This window comes from Biomphalaria glabrata, chromosome 16 (genome assembly GCF_947242115.1).
Source record: "Biomphalaria glabrata chromosome 16, xgBioGlab47.1, whole genome shotgun sequence".
Lineage (NCBI taxonomy): Eukaryota > Metazoa > Mollusca > Gastropoda > Planorbidae > Biomphalaria > Biomphalaria glabrata.
This window is the reverse complement of record NC_074726.1, coordinates 24,840,591-24,853,700: the sequence shown is the minus strand read 5'-3', so window position 1 is coordinate 24,853,700 and position 13,110 is coordinate 24,840,591. Positions and strand designations below refer to the sequence as shown.

General features: G+C 39.0%; 1 protein-coding gene across 5 annotated transcripts in view; it reads right to left on the bottom strand.

Moving 5' to 3' along the window:
• LOC106060310 (neuronal acetylcholine receptor subunit alpha-5-like) overlaps positions 1 to 12,806 on the bottom strand; it is a 34,361-nt gene extending 21,555 nt beyond the window's left edge. For 2 of the 5 annotated variants that reach the window (XM_056014439.1, XM_056014441.1), the window contains exon 1: positions 6,702 to 6,979. In XM_056014439.1, the coding sequence (XP_055870414.1) occupies positions 6,702 to 6,741 (40 nt within the window). In that variant the 5' untranslated portion in view covers positions 6,742 to 6,979. Of the gene's footprint in view, positions 1 to 6,701; positions 6,980 to 12,684 lie in introns of those variants that run through there. The other 3 variants (XM_056014442.1, XM_056014443.1, XM_056014444.1) reach the window with 3 other exon arrangements.
• Between the last annotated feature and the right edge of the window lie 304 nt (positions 12,807 to 13,110).

Genomic DNA, 13,110 nt, shown 5'->3' with positions numbered 1-13,110 from the left:
TTGTCACCTCGTACGCAAACAAATACCTTTGTGGTTGATTTATGTTATTTCCCACGGTCTACGGCTGTAATCAGTAGTATCTTTGCTCTAGGTCTCAAATGTTTAATCGTATAGTGCTTAAAAAGTATTGAAATTTACGGGAAGCATGGTATTCAGGAATAGGCTATTACGAAAAATGTAAAATGTGTTAAAGATATTTTATAAAAGTAAAAAAAAAAAAAAGGACCAATCAGGACACTCCTTAGGCCCCTTTTATAGGAGAATATTATGGAATCTTTTACGGGCCTTCTTCAAAGCGCTAAATTCGGTGATGGCCTGATGGCCCATTAGGTTCCTTTCCACCGGGCCTTTGCCCGAATGGTCATATAGACAGTCCGCCCCTGCTTTTTAGAAAGCTTATATCAACTCACTGTAAATAAAAGTGGGAGGTGGGAGAAATAACGTGTACAAGATTCCACTTAGAGTTGATATAAGCTTTGTACAACAAGACAAATGTAAAAATACTATATAATAACAAGAACAACAAACAAAGCTTATGTTAACTATAATTCTATCAACTAGTTAGAATCAGTCAAGCAACCGCAACAACTCAAAGGACCTATATAATCTTATCTTATCTTATAAAATACAGACGATACGATATCACAAAACCAAATCGAGTCATCCTGTATATATCAATATCTTTACACACAAAAAAGCCATTCAAATGCACAAATGCACGAATAGAGGCAATTTATCATGGCTATAGATATATTTCAATATACTTTTTTTAATAGGGACTTTCTGATCCCCTATTGCTAATAGGCTCGGCCAAGACTCCACTGACTGTAAAATTTGTAAAATATCGTTTATAAACGATAGGGTTAGAAATAATCAATATTTTTTTTAGTGTCACTATTACTATTCAATCTTTTAAAGGCATTATTGTCATTAAAAGCGGCCTAAACGACAGCTAGCTTACCGGCTATTGGATAATGGACCACAGGCCATTTGATTATAGTATTGTTACGTATTTCTGAATCTTCTGGCTAGATGTATAAGTTGGCACACAAATAAAAAAAAACACTGCAAAGAACTTGACGACTCAACTTTCAGTCTCATGTAACTTTAATGACTATTAACTCTAACAATTCGTTACATGTAGCGTAGAAGACTGTACAATATCTGTCAGTTTACAGTTAGCTATACTTCGTTGCAATTCATCTCTTCACTTCGTTGCAATTCATCTCTTCTCAAGTTGCATCGAGCCCTATTCCACAGAACAGATCAACGACACACTTCCCAGTGTCGCTCCAGGTCTCACAAAGCTGAACCAAGTCGTACTCAAGTCTACCGAATCAGAGCCGCACACGTCTTACATCGACTGTATCGACTGTAACGGCTCAAGTCCACTGTAGTTCGCTGTTAGACTTTAACGACAGTAGTCCACTCCAGTTAACTCTACCCTAGTTAACTTGCATCGAGTCGTACACATCTCTCTTCTACTGTCTCGCACAGTAGACAACAGTACCGACGACTCACTCACGACTCAATACGACTGACTTTCACATTAACTCTCTGGCTTATATAGAGTCCCTAATCGCTTGTCCAAAGTTGCACAAACACTGTTAGTATCAACTGGAACAACACGTGAGGAAACGTCACATCCTGTCTTTATTTATACATGTAGATTCCAGAGAATACCTGCTGCAGTGTCATCAAGTCGGGGTCACACGTACTAACTTCTATCTGTCACTGTTCATTAGTAACTGCCCCCTTCTTAGATCTGTTTGTCCTCTGGAACAACACGTGAGGACACGTCACATACTGTCTTTGTTTACACTCGTGGATTCCAGAGAACACTGGCTGCTGTGTCATCTCGCTGTTGTCACACGTTGACCTCTACTTGTCACTGTTCATTTGTAACAGTATCTTTTAGTGTTAAAATGCTAAATGTTAATTTCAATTTATTTACACCTTTTTTGAAACAACAATTAATACATTTAAATTTCTGATTAAAACGCTTTTCTATTTACAAAATCCTTCGGTTTCTAAAATTTTAATGCTACACATTGACAATGCAATGTGAAATTAGGTAATCATGAAATTAATAGTGGTGGCTGAATTGTAAATCGTTTGGTTTCCTAACAGAGAGTTTTCATAATGAAATCTCGGGTAGACTAAGAGTTTGAGATTTTAACATGCTCCTGAGTTTGCCTTACTTTAATGTGTACAGGCATTTGAACATTTTGCTAGCCACATGATACCATCGTTACAAGTCGGTCACAGAAACATAACCTTAACATTATCTGAGAGGAGAGAGAGAGAGAGAGAGAGGAGAGAGTGAGAGAGGAAAGAGAGAGGAGAGAGAGAAGAGAGAGAGAGAGGAGAGAGAGGAGCAGATAATGATCGCAAGGTCTGAAAGAGTTAACTTTTACACGATCCTCTTTTTTGTTTTTACGGCCAAAATCCTGTTTTAGATTCATCCGAGTTATGTTCACATTGATGCGAATTTTATTGGACTATAACAAATATAGATCGTATGTTATTAGGTAATAGTTTAGTGTGCGTAGTATTACACAATGGCGTAGCAAGGTGCTGGTGGGCTCAGGTTCAAAGAAGATGATGCTGGCCCCTTAGGAAATGACAAAACAAATGGAGTTATGTTTCAGTATCTTTACAAAAAGACATTAAAATGCAGACAAGTTTATAACGATAAATAGCACATGGGAATGTCTTCGATTTCAAAGATTAAGGATAAGTGCAGTGTTCCACGTGACCACGATGACCCATTCTCGACCTGCATAAAGTTTCACACCTGACTCAGGCAAAGCCGCTGTACGTCGGGAGTCTTAATTGATACTTCTTTATGCCTTCTGCGCCTGTCTTCTACAAGGACTTTCTTCTGCGCCTGTCTTCTACAAGGACTTTCTTCTCCGCCTGTCTTCTACAAGGACTTTCTTCTGGGCCTGTCTTCTACAAGAACTTTCTTCTGCGCCTGTCTTCTAAAAGGACTTTCTTCTGCGCCTCTTTTACAAGGGCGTTCTTCTGCGCCTGTGTTCTTCAAAGACTTTTTTCTGCGCCTGTCTTCTACAAGGACTTTCTTCTGCGCCTCTTTTACAAGGGCGTTCTTTTGCGCCTGTGTTCTTCAAAGACTTTGTTCTGCTCCTCTTTTACAAGGGCGTTCTTCTGCGCCTCTTTTACAAGGGCTTTCTTCTGCGCCTCTTTTACAAGGGCGTTCTTCTGCGCCTGTGTTCTTCAAAGACTTTGTTCTGCGCCTGTCTTCTACAAGGACTTTCTTCTGCGCCTCTTTTACAAGGGCGTTCTTCTGCGCCTGTGTTCTTCAAAGACTTTGTTCTGCTCCTCTTTTACAAGGCGTTCTTCTGCGCCTCTTTTACAAGGGCTTTCTTCTGCGGCTCTTTTACAAGGGCGTTCTTCTGCGCCTGTGTTCTTCAAAGACTTTCTTCTGCGCCTGTCTTCTACAAGGACTTTCTTCTGCGCCTCTTTTACAAGGGCGTTCTTCTGCGCCTCTTTTACAAGGGCGTTCTTCTGCGCCTGTGTTTTTTGAAATACTTTTTTCTGCGCCTCTTTTACAAGGACTTTCTTCTGCGCCTCTTTTACAAGGGCGTTCTTCTGCGCCTGTGTTCTTCAAAGACTTTGTTCTGCTCCTCTTTTACAAGGGCGTTCTTCTGCGCCTCTTTTACAAGGGCTTTCTTCTGCGCCTCTTTTACAAGGACGTTCTTCTGGGCCTGTGTTCTTCAAAGACTTTGTTCTGCGCCTGTCTTCTACAAGGACTTTCTTCTGCGCCTCTTTTACAAGGGCGTTCTTCTGCGCCTGTGTTCTTCAAAGACTTTGTTCTGCTCCTCTTTTACAAGGGCGTTCTTCTGCGCCTCTTTTACAAGGGCTTTCTTCTGCGCCTCTTTTACAAGGGCGTTCTTCTGCGCCTGTGTTCTTCAAAGACTTTGTTCTGCGCCTGTCTTCTACAAGGACATTCTTCTGCGCCTCTCTTCTACTAGGACTTTTCTTAGTGCCTCATATGTGTCTCCACCGTGAGACCTCTTCATCTGCTGCCAGCTATTTTCCTCTAAGCCAGTGAGAACTAAGTGGCGCTTGAGTTGATCTTTATAGCGCTTACTGGGAGCGGAGGGGGGGGGGAGGGAGAAGAAACCTCTGTTACGCAAGGCCGACCTCTTTTAATGTCACCAAAGAAGATCGTTTTGGGGCACGATGTAGTCCGAAATGCAAGATAAGTGTCTGACCCATCGCAGCTGTCGAATGGTAAGTAGCGATTCTATAAATACTAAAGCTATATAAAAATCACCCCCTATATAAATATTTTTAAAAAATCTGACCATAAACCTGTTTTCCTAGGGGCCTTTCTGAGCCCCAACTGCTAATGAGACCATTTATCTCACTCCACTGACTGTAAAATCTCGTTTTGAAACGCTGCGGTGTAGAATAATCACTTAGGGACCCCAAACACTATCCAATCTTTTAATTGCATTACTGTCTTTAAAAAAGGTCCAAAACGGCAGCCATCTCACCCTTTGGATACTGAACCACCGGGTATGTCTGCTTTGCAAAATATGTAGATCACTTCTCCTTTTTCTTGAAGACAAGCCTTATTTTTAATGCTATATTATAAACAAGCAAAATATATAAAATCCTTTAAAAAACAACAAACAACAAAGCTTATCTAAAGCGGAGAATTTCGACCTTAACACTATAGCTATCAATAATGTACAAGTTATTTCTCTTATTCGATATCAAACAAAATAATTTATTACTAATAATTAATTTATTGATGAAGTATATTTTTTTTGTATTGGTTCGTGTTTTGTTAGATACAATAAATAATTGTTTGAAGTATCCGCTTGATCGGAGAATGCGTGAGGGAGAAATTTAACAATTATTTAAAGGACTAAACCCAACAAATTTAGCCATACTCGTGAATACTGAAGGATTAGTTTCCTTTGCTGGTATCAAATAAAATAATTAATTGACTGATCGGTTACTTTTTTTTGTTGACTCATGTCTTATCTAAGCCAATTAATAATTAATAATAATAATAATAATTTTATTTATAAATCGCTGTTAACAAACAAAATGTAGGCTCAAGGCGCTGTAACAACATTACAAACATAAACACGAGAGCTAAAATGACAGTTAATCTAAAAAAGTTTTAAACAGATAGGTCTTAATGTTCTTCTTAAAAGTGGTGTAGCATGTTGTCTGTCTAAGATCAATGGGGAGTGAGTTCCAAACCTTTGGTCCGTGAACTGAAAAAGCCCGCAGACCGTAGCTTTTGAGGGAGAAACGTTGCACTACTAAAAGAGTTGAGTCCATTGAGAGCAAGGGCTCTCTGGGGGACATATGGAGTAATCAGTTCGCCAAGGTACAAGTGAAGTTTCAACTTGATCCGAGAATGGTTGTGGGAGAAATAATGTGTACACATTTTTTACCAGTGAATTGATATAAGCTTTGCTAAATACAGTATGAATGTCTAGTTTACTCTATTATTTTAGCATCAAGTACAAACGTTACTTGTTCTGCGTAAACACCAAAATCCAAAACTGGGTCTTCAAGAGAGCCATCAAAATGTCAGAACGCAATGTTTCTCTGGGTGTGCATTTCTTTACACTTGATTGACTTTCGGTACCACCATACATTTAGTGACGTGTTCATTAACAGAATGTGGCGTGACAATATCACTCATATTTTGTAACCCTCTTTTTTTTTTTACTTCAGTCGAATCCACTTAATGGGATACATCGGGGCGCGATCTTTTGGCACCTAATAACCGGCTGGTCCAATTATCCGTATTCGAGTGTATTATAGGAATTGTTTCATTACTTTTAGGATTCAGTTCGAAAGAGCGGCTAGTCTGATTAAACGGTACATCGATTAAAGGGATTCAAGTGTCCAATTGAAAGTGTGTTTTTTTTTTTTCCCAGGATTAATGTGTCAAGCAGAAACAAGCAGGTTATCCAGTTCCAGGGATGGATAACAAAGCGGCTGTAAGTGGATATAAGCCTTTGCTTGACTAGGATGTAATCACGAAACAATGTAAAATATAGGAACAGAATGATTCATTTTAAGTAGCAATACTACTTCTAATGTTTCATTCATAAAGATGTCTACCACTTGTACTCTAACTTAAAAGCTATTTTTAGAGCTTATCAATGTTGCGTAGACTACATCACAATATACCATATCTTCATTAGTGCAACACAATAAAAGACGCAAGCACTTCAGGATGCTTGAGAGATGACAGGAAAGGGGGGAAAAGGAAGGGATGGAGGGATTGAATTAAGATGAGGGTGAGAGAGAGAGGGGGGGGGAGTTCAATGTAAAGGAGATGTGGTGAAAACAAGAGACAGAGTGAGATGGAGAGAAAGAAGGAGAGAGCTGGAGAGAGACAGGGAAAAAGAGATAGGAAGAGAGAGAGAGAGGGAGGGAGAGAGAGAGAGGAAGAAAGAGAATGAGAGACGGATATAAATCGGGGAGAGAGTGAGAGAAAGAGGGAGAAATGGGTGGAGAGAGAGAGAGAGAGAGAGAGAGGAATACACTGAGGCGGGGTGTAAACAAATGAACGTATGAGAAAATAAAGATAATTATGAGAGGTAGAGTATAGGTTGAGACTTAGATGCATAAAATAAGTCAGTACTTTTAAACAAGAACCATAACTAATCAAACGTTGGTAGTTTAAACTTTAGTCTTACCTACAAAACAAATTATCAGCACGAAACTGCGTGAAATCATTTTAATCCTTTAAGTCTTTGGTCTTAGACTCGTGACTTGCTGTCTTCTATAAGACTCATAACTGTCAGTTTGGTTCCACTTGAGGAAAACAAAAAAAAAAAAAGGTCTTTAAGCGAATCAGTTAAAAAAAAAAAAAGAAGTCCCTCTTAAAAAGTTACACAAAGCTTCTGTGCGCGTATGTTTACGTGGTTGTGTATTTCTGTGTGTGTCTACTTGCTACTGTGTTTCCTTTCAGATCTGCACTGAGAGTTATTGAAGCAATACCTTTGATTTGTTTCGCTTCATTGATTAGCGAAAAATCACGTCACGTGTGACGCCATCGTTTTCTGTGTACACAAACCAATTTGGCGAATCCTGTAATTAAACCACGCGACCCCACGCTGCACTGGCTCAGACAATAACAAATACAACAGAAGGAGCTATAAAGCAGTTCAAGATTTTATTTTAAAAAATGTTTACATTATCATCTCGTCAATATTTAGTTCATACATTAATCTAGTTTGGCTTTTAACTATAATTGTCGTGGTCGTGTGGTAAGCGCTTTAGACAGCAGTCACGATGGTCCAGAGTTTAAACCACTCGATTTACCTTCTACCTTTACCTATCCATTAATCTGTTGGACCGTTGGGGCACCATGCAAGATCTGTCCAGCGTCTTTCTCCATTCTTCTCTGTCTTTTGCCTTAGAACCTCTTTCAATGGCAGGCCCGTCCATTCTCATATGTTTTTCTCTCATCGCTTTCTCTGTCTATCTCTTCTTCTTTTTTTTTCCTGGCACTGTTCCCTGAAGGAAGGTGTTTGCGAGCCCCGAAGAACTTGTAATATGGCCGCATACTCCGGACTAAAAATGTAACAGGGCCTACTTCTCATTCTGGAAGACACGTTCAAACTTATGAAACCACACACACAGTTCATTGGAGGTTTAAACGAAATAATGTCAATGACGCTAAATGGGACGTCACGGTCGCCAACTAAAGATAGAAATCGGAAAATAATTTTAACTATATCTTATTGCGTAACAGTCTATCTTCGTATCGAGTCTCCTTTAGGTCTGCTTATAGTTTGTTTTCAATTAAGTCTTAAGTCATTGAGTGAAGGTATAATATTTCCTCTATATAGACATTATCTTGTGCTACTAACCGAAGAGCTTAGAAGGTTTGATTTTTCAGGGCTAAAAAGTACACACGAATTATTTCGTACCTTTAAAAAAACATCTAGCTTAGCAGCACTTCCTTTATCGTGTACACCGGATACACCAAAAAGCGAGCTATTTATAATTTTCCGGCCATGTATGAAAATGTCGAATGAAACAAGTTCACCATCAAAGATAATTACCGTTCAAAACTAGATCTGCATCATTCTATGGTATAGTGAATCTCTCATGTTTAACTAACTCTCAGAGCGCTATGGTCCAATCTCTTTTGTGGGCTAGTGAGGGGGAGGGGTTTCCGCGGTTTCAAGCTCAAGGTCTTCTTGCCTCTTAGCCACAACAGACTATTGTCTGCGGGCAATATCCGGCCCTAAAAGCGGTATTGTCACAGTCCTCGAGACTTCTGCCCACATAATAAAGCTGCAGACTATCTGTAACATTGGGCTCGGGCCGTGATATCTGGGCCGGAAATGTGTTTGGCCCACAGAGCTTAGGGATCACTTTACACTAGAAACATCCGATATCGCGAAAAATTCTCAGTGTTCACCAGGATTTGCCTGACTGCTAGTTAAATTTTTTTTTAAAGTCGAAGTCAAAATTAGAAACCTTTCTGTTTGAATCCATTGTAATAAAACTTTTATTTATATAGTTAAATGTAAAACATAAGTTATCTGTAAAGGTCATCTGTTTCTATGGTCCACGATTAACGAGGGTATCATGCGGCAAGCACAACACCAACTGCTGTTACTTTTCACCAGGACTCAGACGCGCCCTAAAACGTTCCTGAAATTGAACCATTCTAGCCCGGGACCCCCGATTAGGAAGCCAAGTGCTTTACCACTCAGCCACGTGCCTCCTCTATTATAAAAACACTTCGGCCTACTTATTTTGTAATCAATAAAAAAAATAAAAAAGAAAATGTTATGCTCTATTATAAACTAATCCACACATAGTGATTAATTAGTTCTATTGTCTTGCCTATAATTAAAAAGCAGCTTTCCTTAAGACACGAAATTCTATGTCTGTAAATTAAAATTTAGAGCCACTTAATTTACATTTGAATGATTCACAATCAGACCAGCCGCTGCAGCCTGAAAGCCTAAACCCGATAGAAGGAGTAATTACGTAGCGTTCAATTCACTCGATATAATGCACATATATTGACACAAACAATTGACCTCCTTTCATTCAGTGTTCCGAGATCCTTGGTTATTGAACACGATTAGTGTAGGGCAGACATTATTTAGCCAAGAATTTGATCACATGATCTGCCGAGCAGGCGGATAAAAATGGAGCAATTGAGTCACGCAGGAATTAAAAAAAAAAAACAACATTTCTAACTTTTAAATTTTAGTTTGAACGAGATTTCTGACGAGATTTTGTACAATAATTCCAATTGGCATGATAATAATAATAACATTAATACTAATTTCTAGTTAAAAATGAAAAAAAAAAAAACGCTACCATTATTGACATCGCCGTACCACTGTCTCATAATTTAAGAAAAAAAATGAAATGGAAAAACAAAGAAAATATGGGAACCTAGGCTTGGAGATCTTCAGTAGGGGCATGAACATGAAGAATTTTCCTTTCAAATTGAGGAACTAGCAAAGGAGGGAGACATGAGAGGAATGTATATGAAAATTAAAGATGAAAAGAACAGATTTCAAGCTAGATCACACATGTGTGAGAACAAAGATGGTCAGCTTATTACAGAAAACAGCAGGGTCATTGAGAGATGGGCTGAATACTTTGAGGAGATCCTAAATACCACTGAAGATGGAGACAATGGAGAATATGAACTGCCGCATGGGGGACCAGATCCCTTAGTGAACCCTCCAACACTCATTGAAACATCAGAAATAATTAGGACCATGAAGAATCACAAAGCACCAGGAGAGGACCAAATCACAGCAGAACTAATTAAATATGGAGGGAAAGACTTACATTCCCAAATACACAGACTAATATCAAGAATTTGGGAAGAAGAAGTAATACCAACAGAATGGGAAACGGCTCTTATAACCCCAATATACAAAAAAGGATCCAAGTTAAAGTGCTGTAATTACAGAGGAATCTCTCTACTAAATGTGACTTATAAGATACTGTCTAGGCTTATAACTAAGAGACTTGGAAAATATTCAGAAGAAATCTTAGGTGACTACCAATGTGGTTTCAGACCCAACAAATCCACAACCGACCACATCTTCACACTAAGATGTATACTAGAAAAATGCCATGAATACAACATACCAATCCACCAACTCTTTATAGACTATAAAATGGCTTATGACAGTATCAGAAGGAAATACCTATATGACACACTACAGGATTTTGGAATACCCAATAAGCTGACAAGACTTATACATATGACATTAAACAACTCAAAAAGCAAAGTCATAATACAAGGAGAACACTCACGGGAATTTAGGATTAAACGAGGATTAAGACAAGGAGACGCACTTTCCTGCATGCTTTTCAACTTAACACTGGAGAGGGTTATAAGAAATATACACATAAACACAAGGGGAACTATTACTAACTACTTCAGGAGAGAAAACATGGGTCCACAACCAACAGGGACGATATACAGCCAACCTCTACAATACCTTGCTTATGCCGATGACATTGCCTTATTGGGTAAAGAAACCTCTGACATCGCTAGAGCCTTCATACAACTAGAAGAAGCATCTCGACCAGCAGGACTTGTGGTCAATGACAGTAAAACCAAGTACATCACAATGACAAGAGACAATCAAACAGAGGGACAAAATATCAAAATCAAAGACCACGAATTTGAAAACGTCCAAACTTTCAAATATCTAGGAAGTACTATTAATTTCAAAAATGACCTAGTAACAGAAATAAAGGAAAGAATAGCAGCAGGCAACAGGGCATTTTATAGCACCCACCATCTACTTAAGAGCAAAATGATTTCAAGTAAAACCAAGAAAATAATATACAAAACTATAATAAGACCAGCAGCAATGTATGGAAGTGAGACCTGGACACTGACAAAGACATCTGAAAATTTACTTAACACTTGGGAAAGAAAAATCCTTAGGAAAATCTATGGTGCCATACAGGATGAAACAGGGTGGAGGACACGCACTAACCATGAGTTATATCAATTATATGAAGACCCACCAATAGTGAACGAAATAAAAAAGAACAGACTACGTTGGGCAGGTCACCTTGAAAGAATGTCAGACAACAGAGGGGCGAAAATCGTATACAGGCAAAAACCAAAAGGCAGGCGACTCAAAGGCAGACCCCGAATGCGATGGATAGATGACGTGGAAGCAGATCTGAAGCAGCTTGGGGTTAGGGCGTGGAGACGAAAGGCCCAGGAGAGATCTGAATGGAAGGATGTGTTAATGCAGGCCAGAGCCCTCCATGGGCTGTAGCGCCACTGGGATGAAGGCTTGGAGATTGGAGATTAAGCGTTTATGGAAGTTATCAAAAATAACAATACTTCCCATTGTGATATCAACCCAGGGGATAATTATAACTGACCTCACGGATACCTTCAAGGCCCTTAACATTCCAAAAAAGGATTCTTGTTGCTTGTCAGAACGCGGTACTGCTGCACACCTGCCATATCACCAGAAAGTTCCTCAGTGGATACTGATAAAGGGACTACAATGAATTGTGTTTAAACTCGACTAGGTAGCGACAGAGAATGAATACTAGTTCATTTCTAACATATTAATAATAATATTGTTATAGAGTGTGTGTTGGTGTTTGTATAGTATTTAGTATATATGTAGCTCGTCTTTCGTGGTCGAATATGAGCTCAGCCTAATGTCCTAAAAAAAAAAAGATGCCAACGACAGAGCTAGTCAGACGTTAGATTGGAACCCCATGTCACAAAAGGGAGGCTTACTTACTTACTTACTTAGACTTAGATCCTCCAACGCCGTTCGGCGCATTGGGCGGCAAGCTGCCTCCACAAAGATCTGTCACTGGCAATGCCTGAAGCATCTTCCCACCTGTTGTCCACAGCTTTGACGTCCTCCATGAAAGTGTGGTGCCAGGTTATACGAGGGCGTCCCTGTACAACATGGAGAGGAAGACCAAATAGAACCAGGCGACGTAGTGTACTAGATGAAGCTGACAGGACAGGAAACAGCTGGGAAGCCATTAAAAACTAGCAAGAGACCGTGGAGAGTGGCATGGCTATGTTTTCCTTGAGGAACAAAAGGGCATATGAGACTGGCAAGTTCCAACAAGACTACAGAAATGGATTTGATATCCTTGAGGAACTGCCTTGGAGGCATCATGACAATGTTAATGCACATATGAAGGGGTGTAACATGTCTCTACAAGCGCTTTCTGAATTTCATGTGATGTCGAAATTCTCTGAGTCGCTTCGCTGTTTCAAAGCTATATTCTATGCTGAAATTGTCCTACCATACAACTTATGTTATTACCTATAGTCTAAGCCCCTGGCAGTCAACAAGCTGTTACAGCCATTGCTGATATTAACCATAGAAAGAATGAACTAATTATTGACGTCATCATATGTAATATCACGGTTGAAAAGTTACGGAGTGTAATGTATCCAATAAATATGTAATTTATTTTTAGTTAAATACAAAAACTTACTAGAAATAAGACAGCTTTCAATTTACAATGGCGTTATGTCTCCACGTAATTTATAAGGGAGGTTTTAAACTTTAATGGTGGGCTAGGTCGCACACATAAATCCATTGAAGAAACATAAAAATTAATATTTCATTGTTATATTATTATTAAATTATTAAAACAATGTAAATTTATTACCCTACTTACTGTGAAAACTTAGAATTGTCTACCCTTTAGATAAGCTAGTCTTCACGATTAAGTCACAAGCAGTACGACGGGTGCACTGTTAATAAAGCCTACCGGCTCCGACAAAAACAAATGTCAGTCCTACTGCTAGTTCTATTTGTTTGAATTATTTTAATTCAGGTGACGACTGCTGTCAAACTGTTTGTTTATTTTTAATTAAATCTAGATCTCTTCTACAGGCGATATGTTGATCCTCAGTCAAAATTAAACAGGTAAATTTTCTGTATCGACTTTTAAAGTCAGGCAGGGGCGTTCAAATCGGCCTGGGCATTTCTATGCAATCCGGACCGTAAATTGTATATCATTTGATGGGCCTCCAATTCTAGGTCTACCTGTCCTCAAAATCATTATTTTAAGTTTGATAATGTATCGATAACTGTATAAATT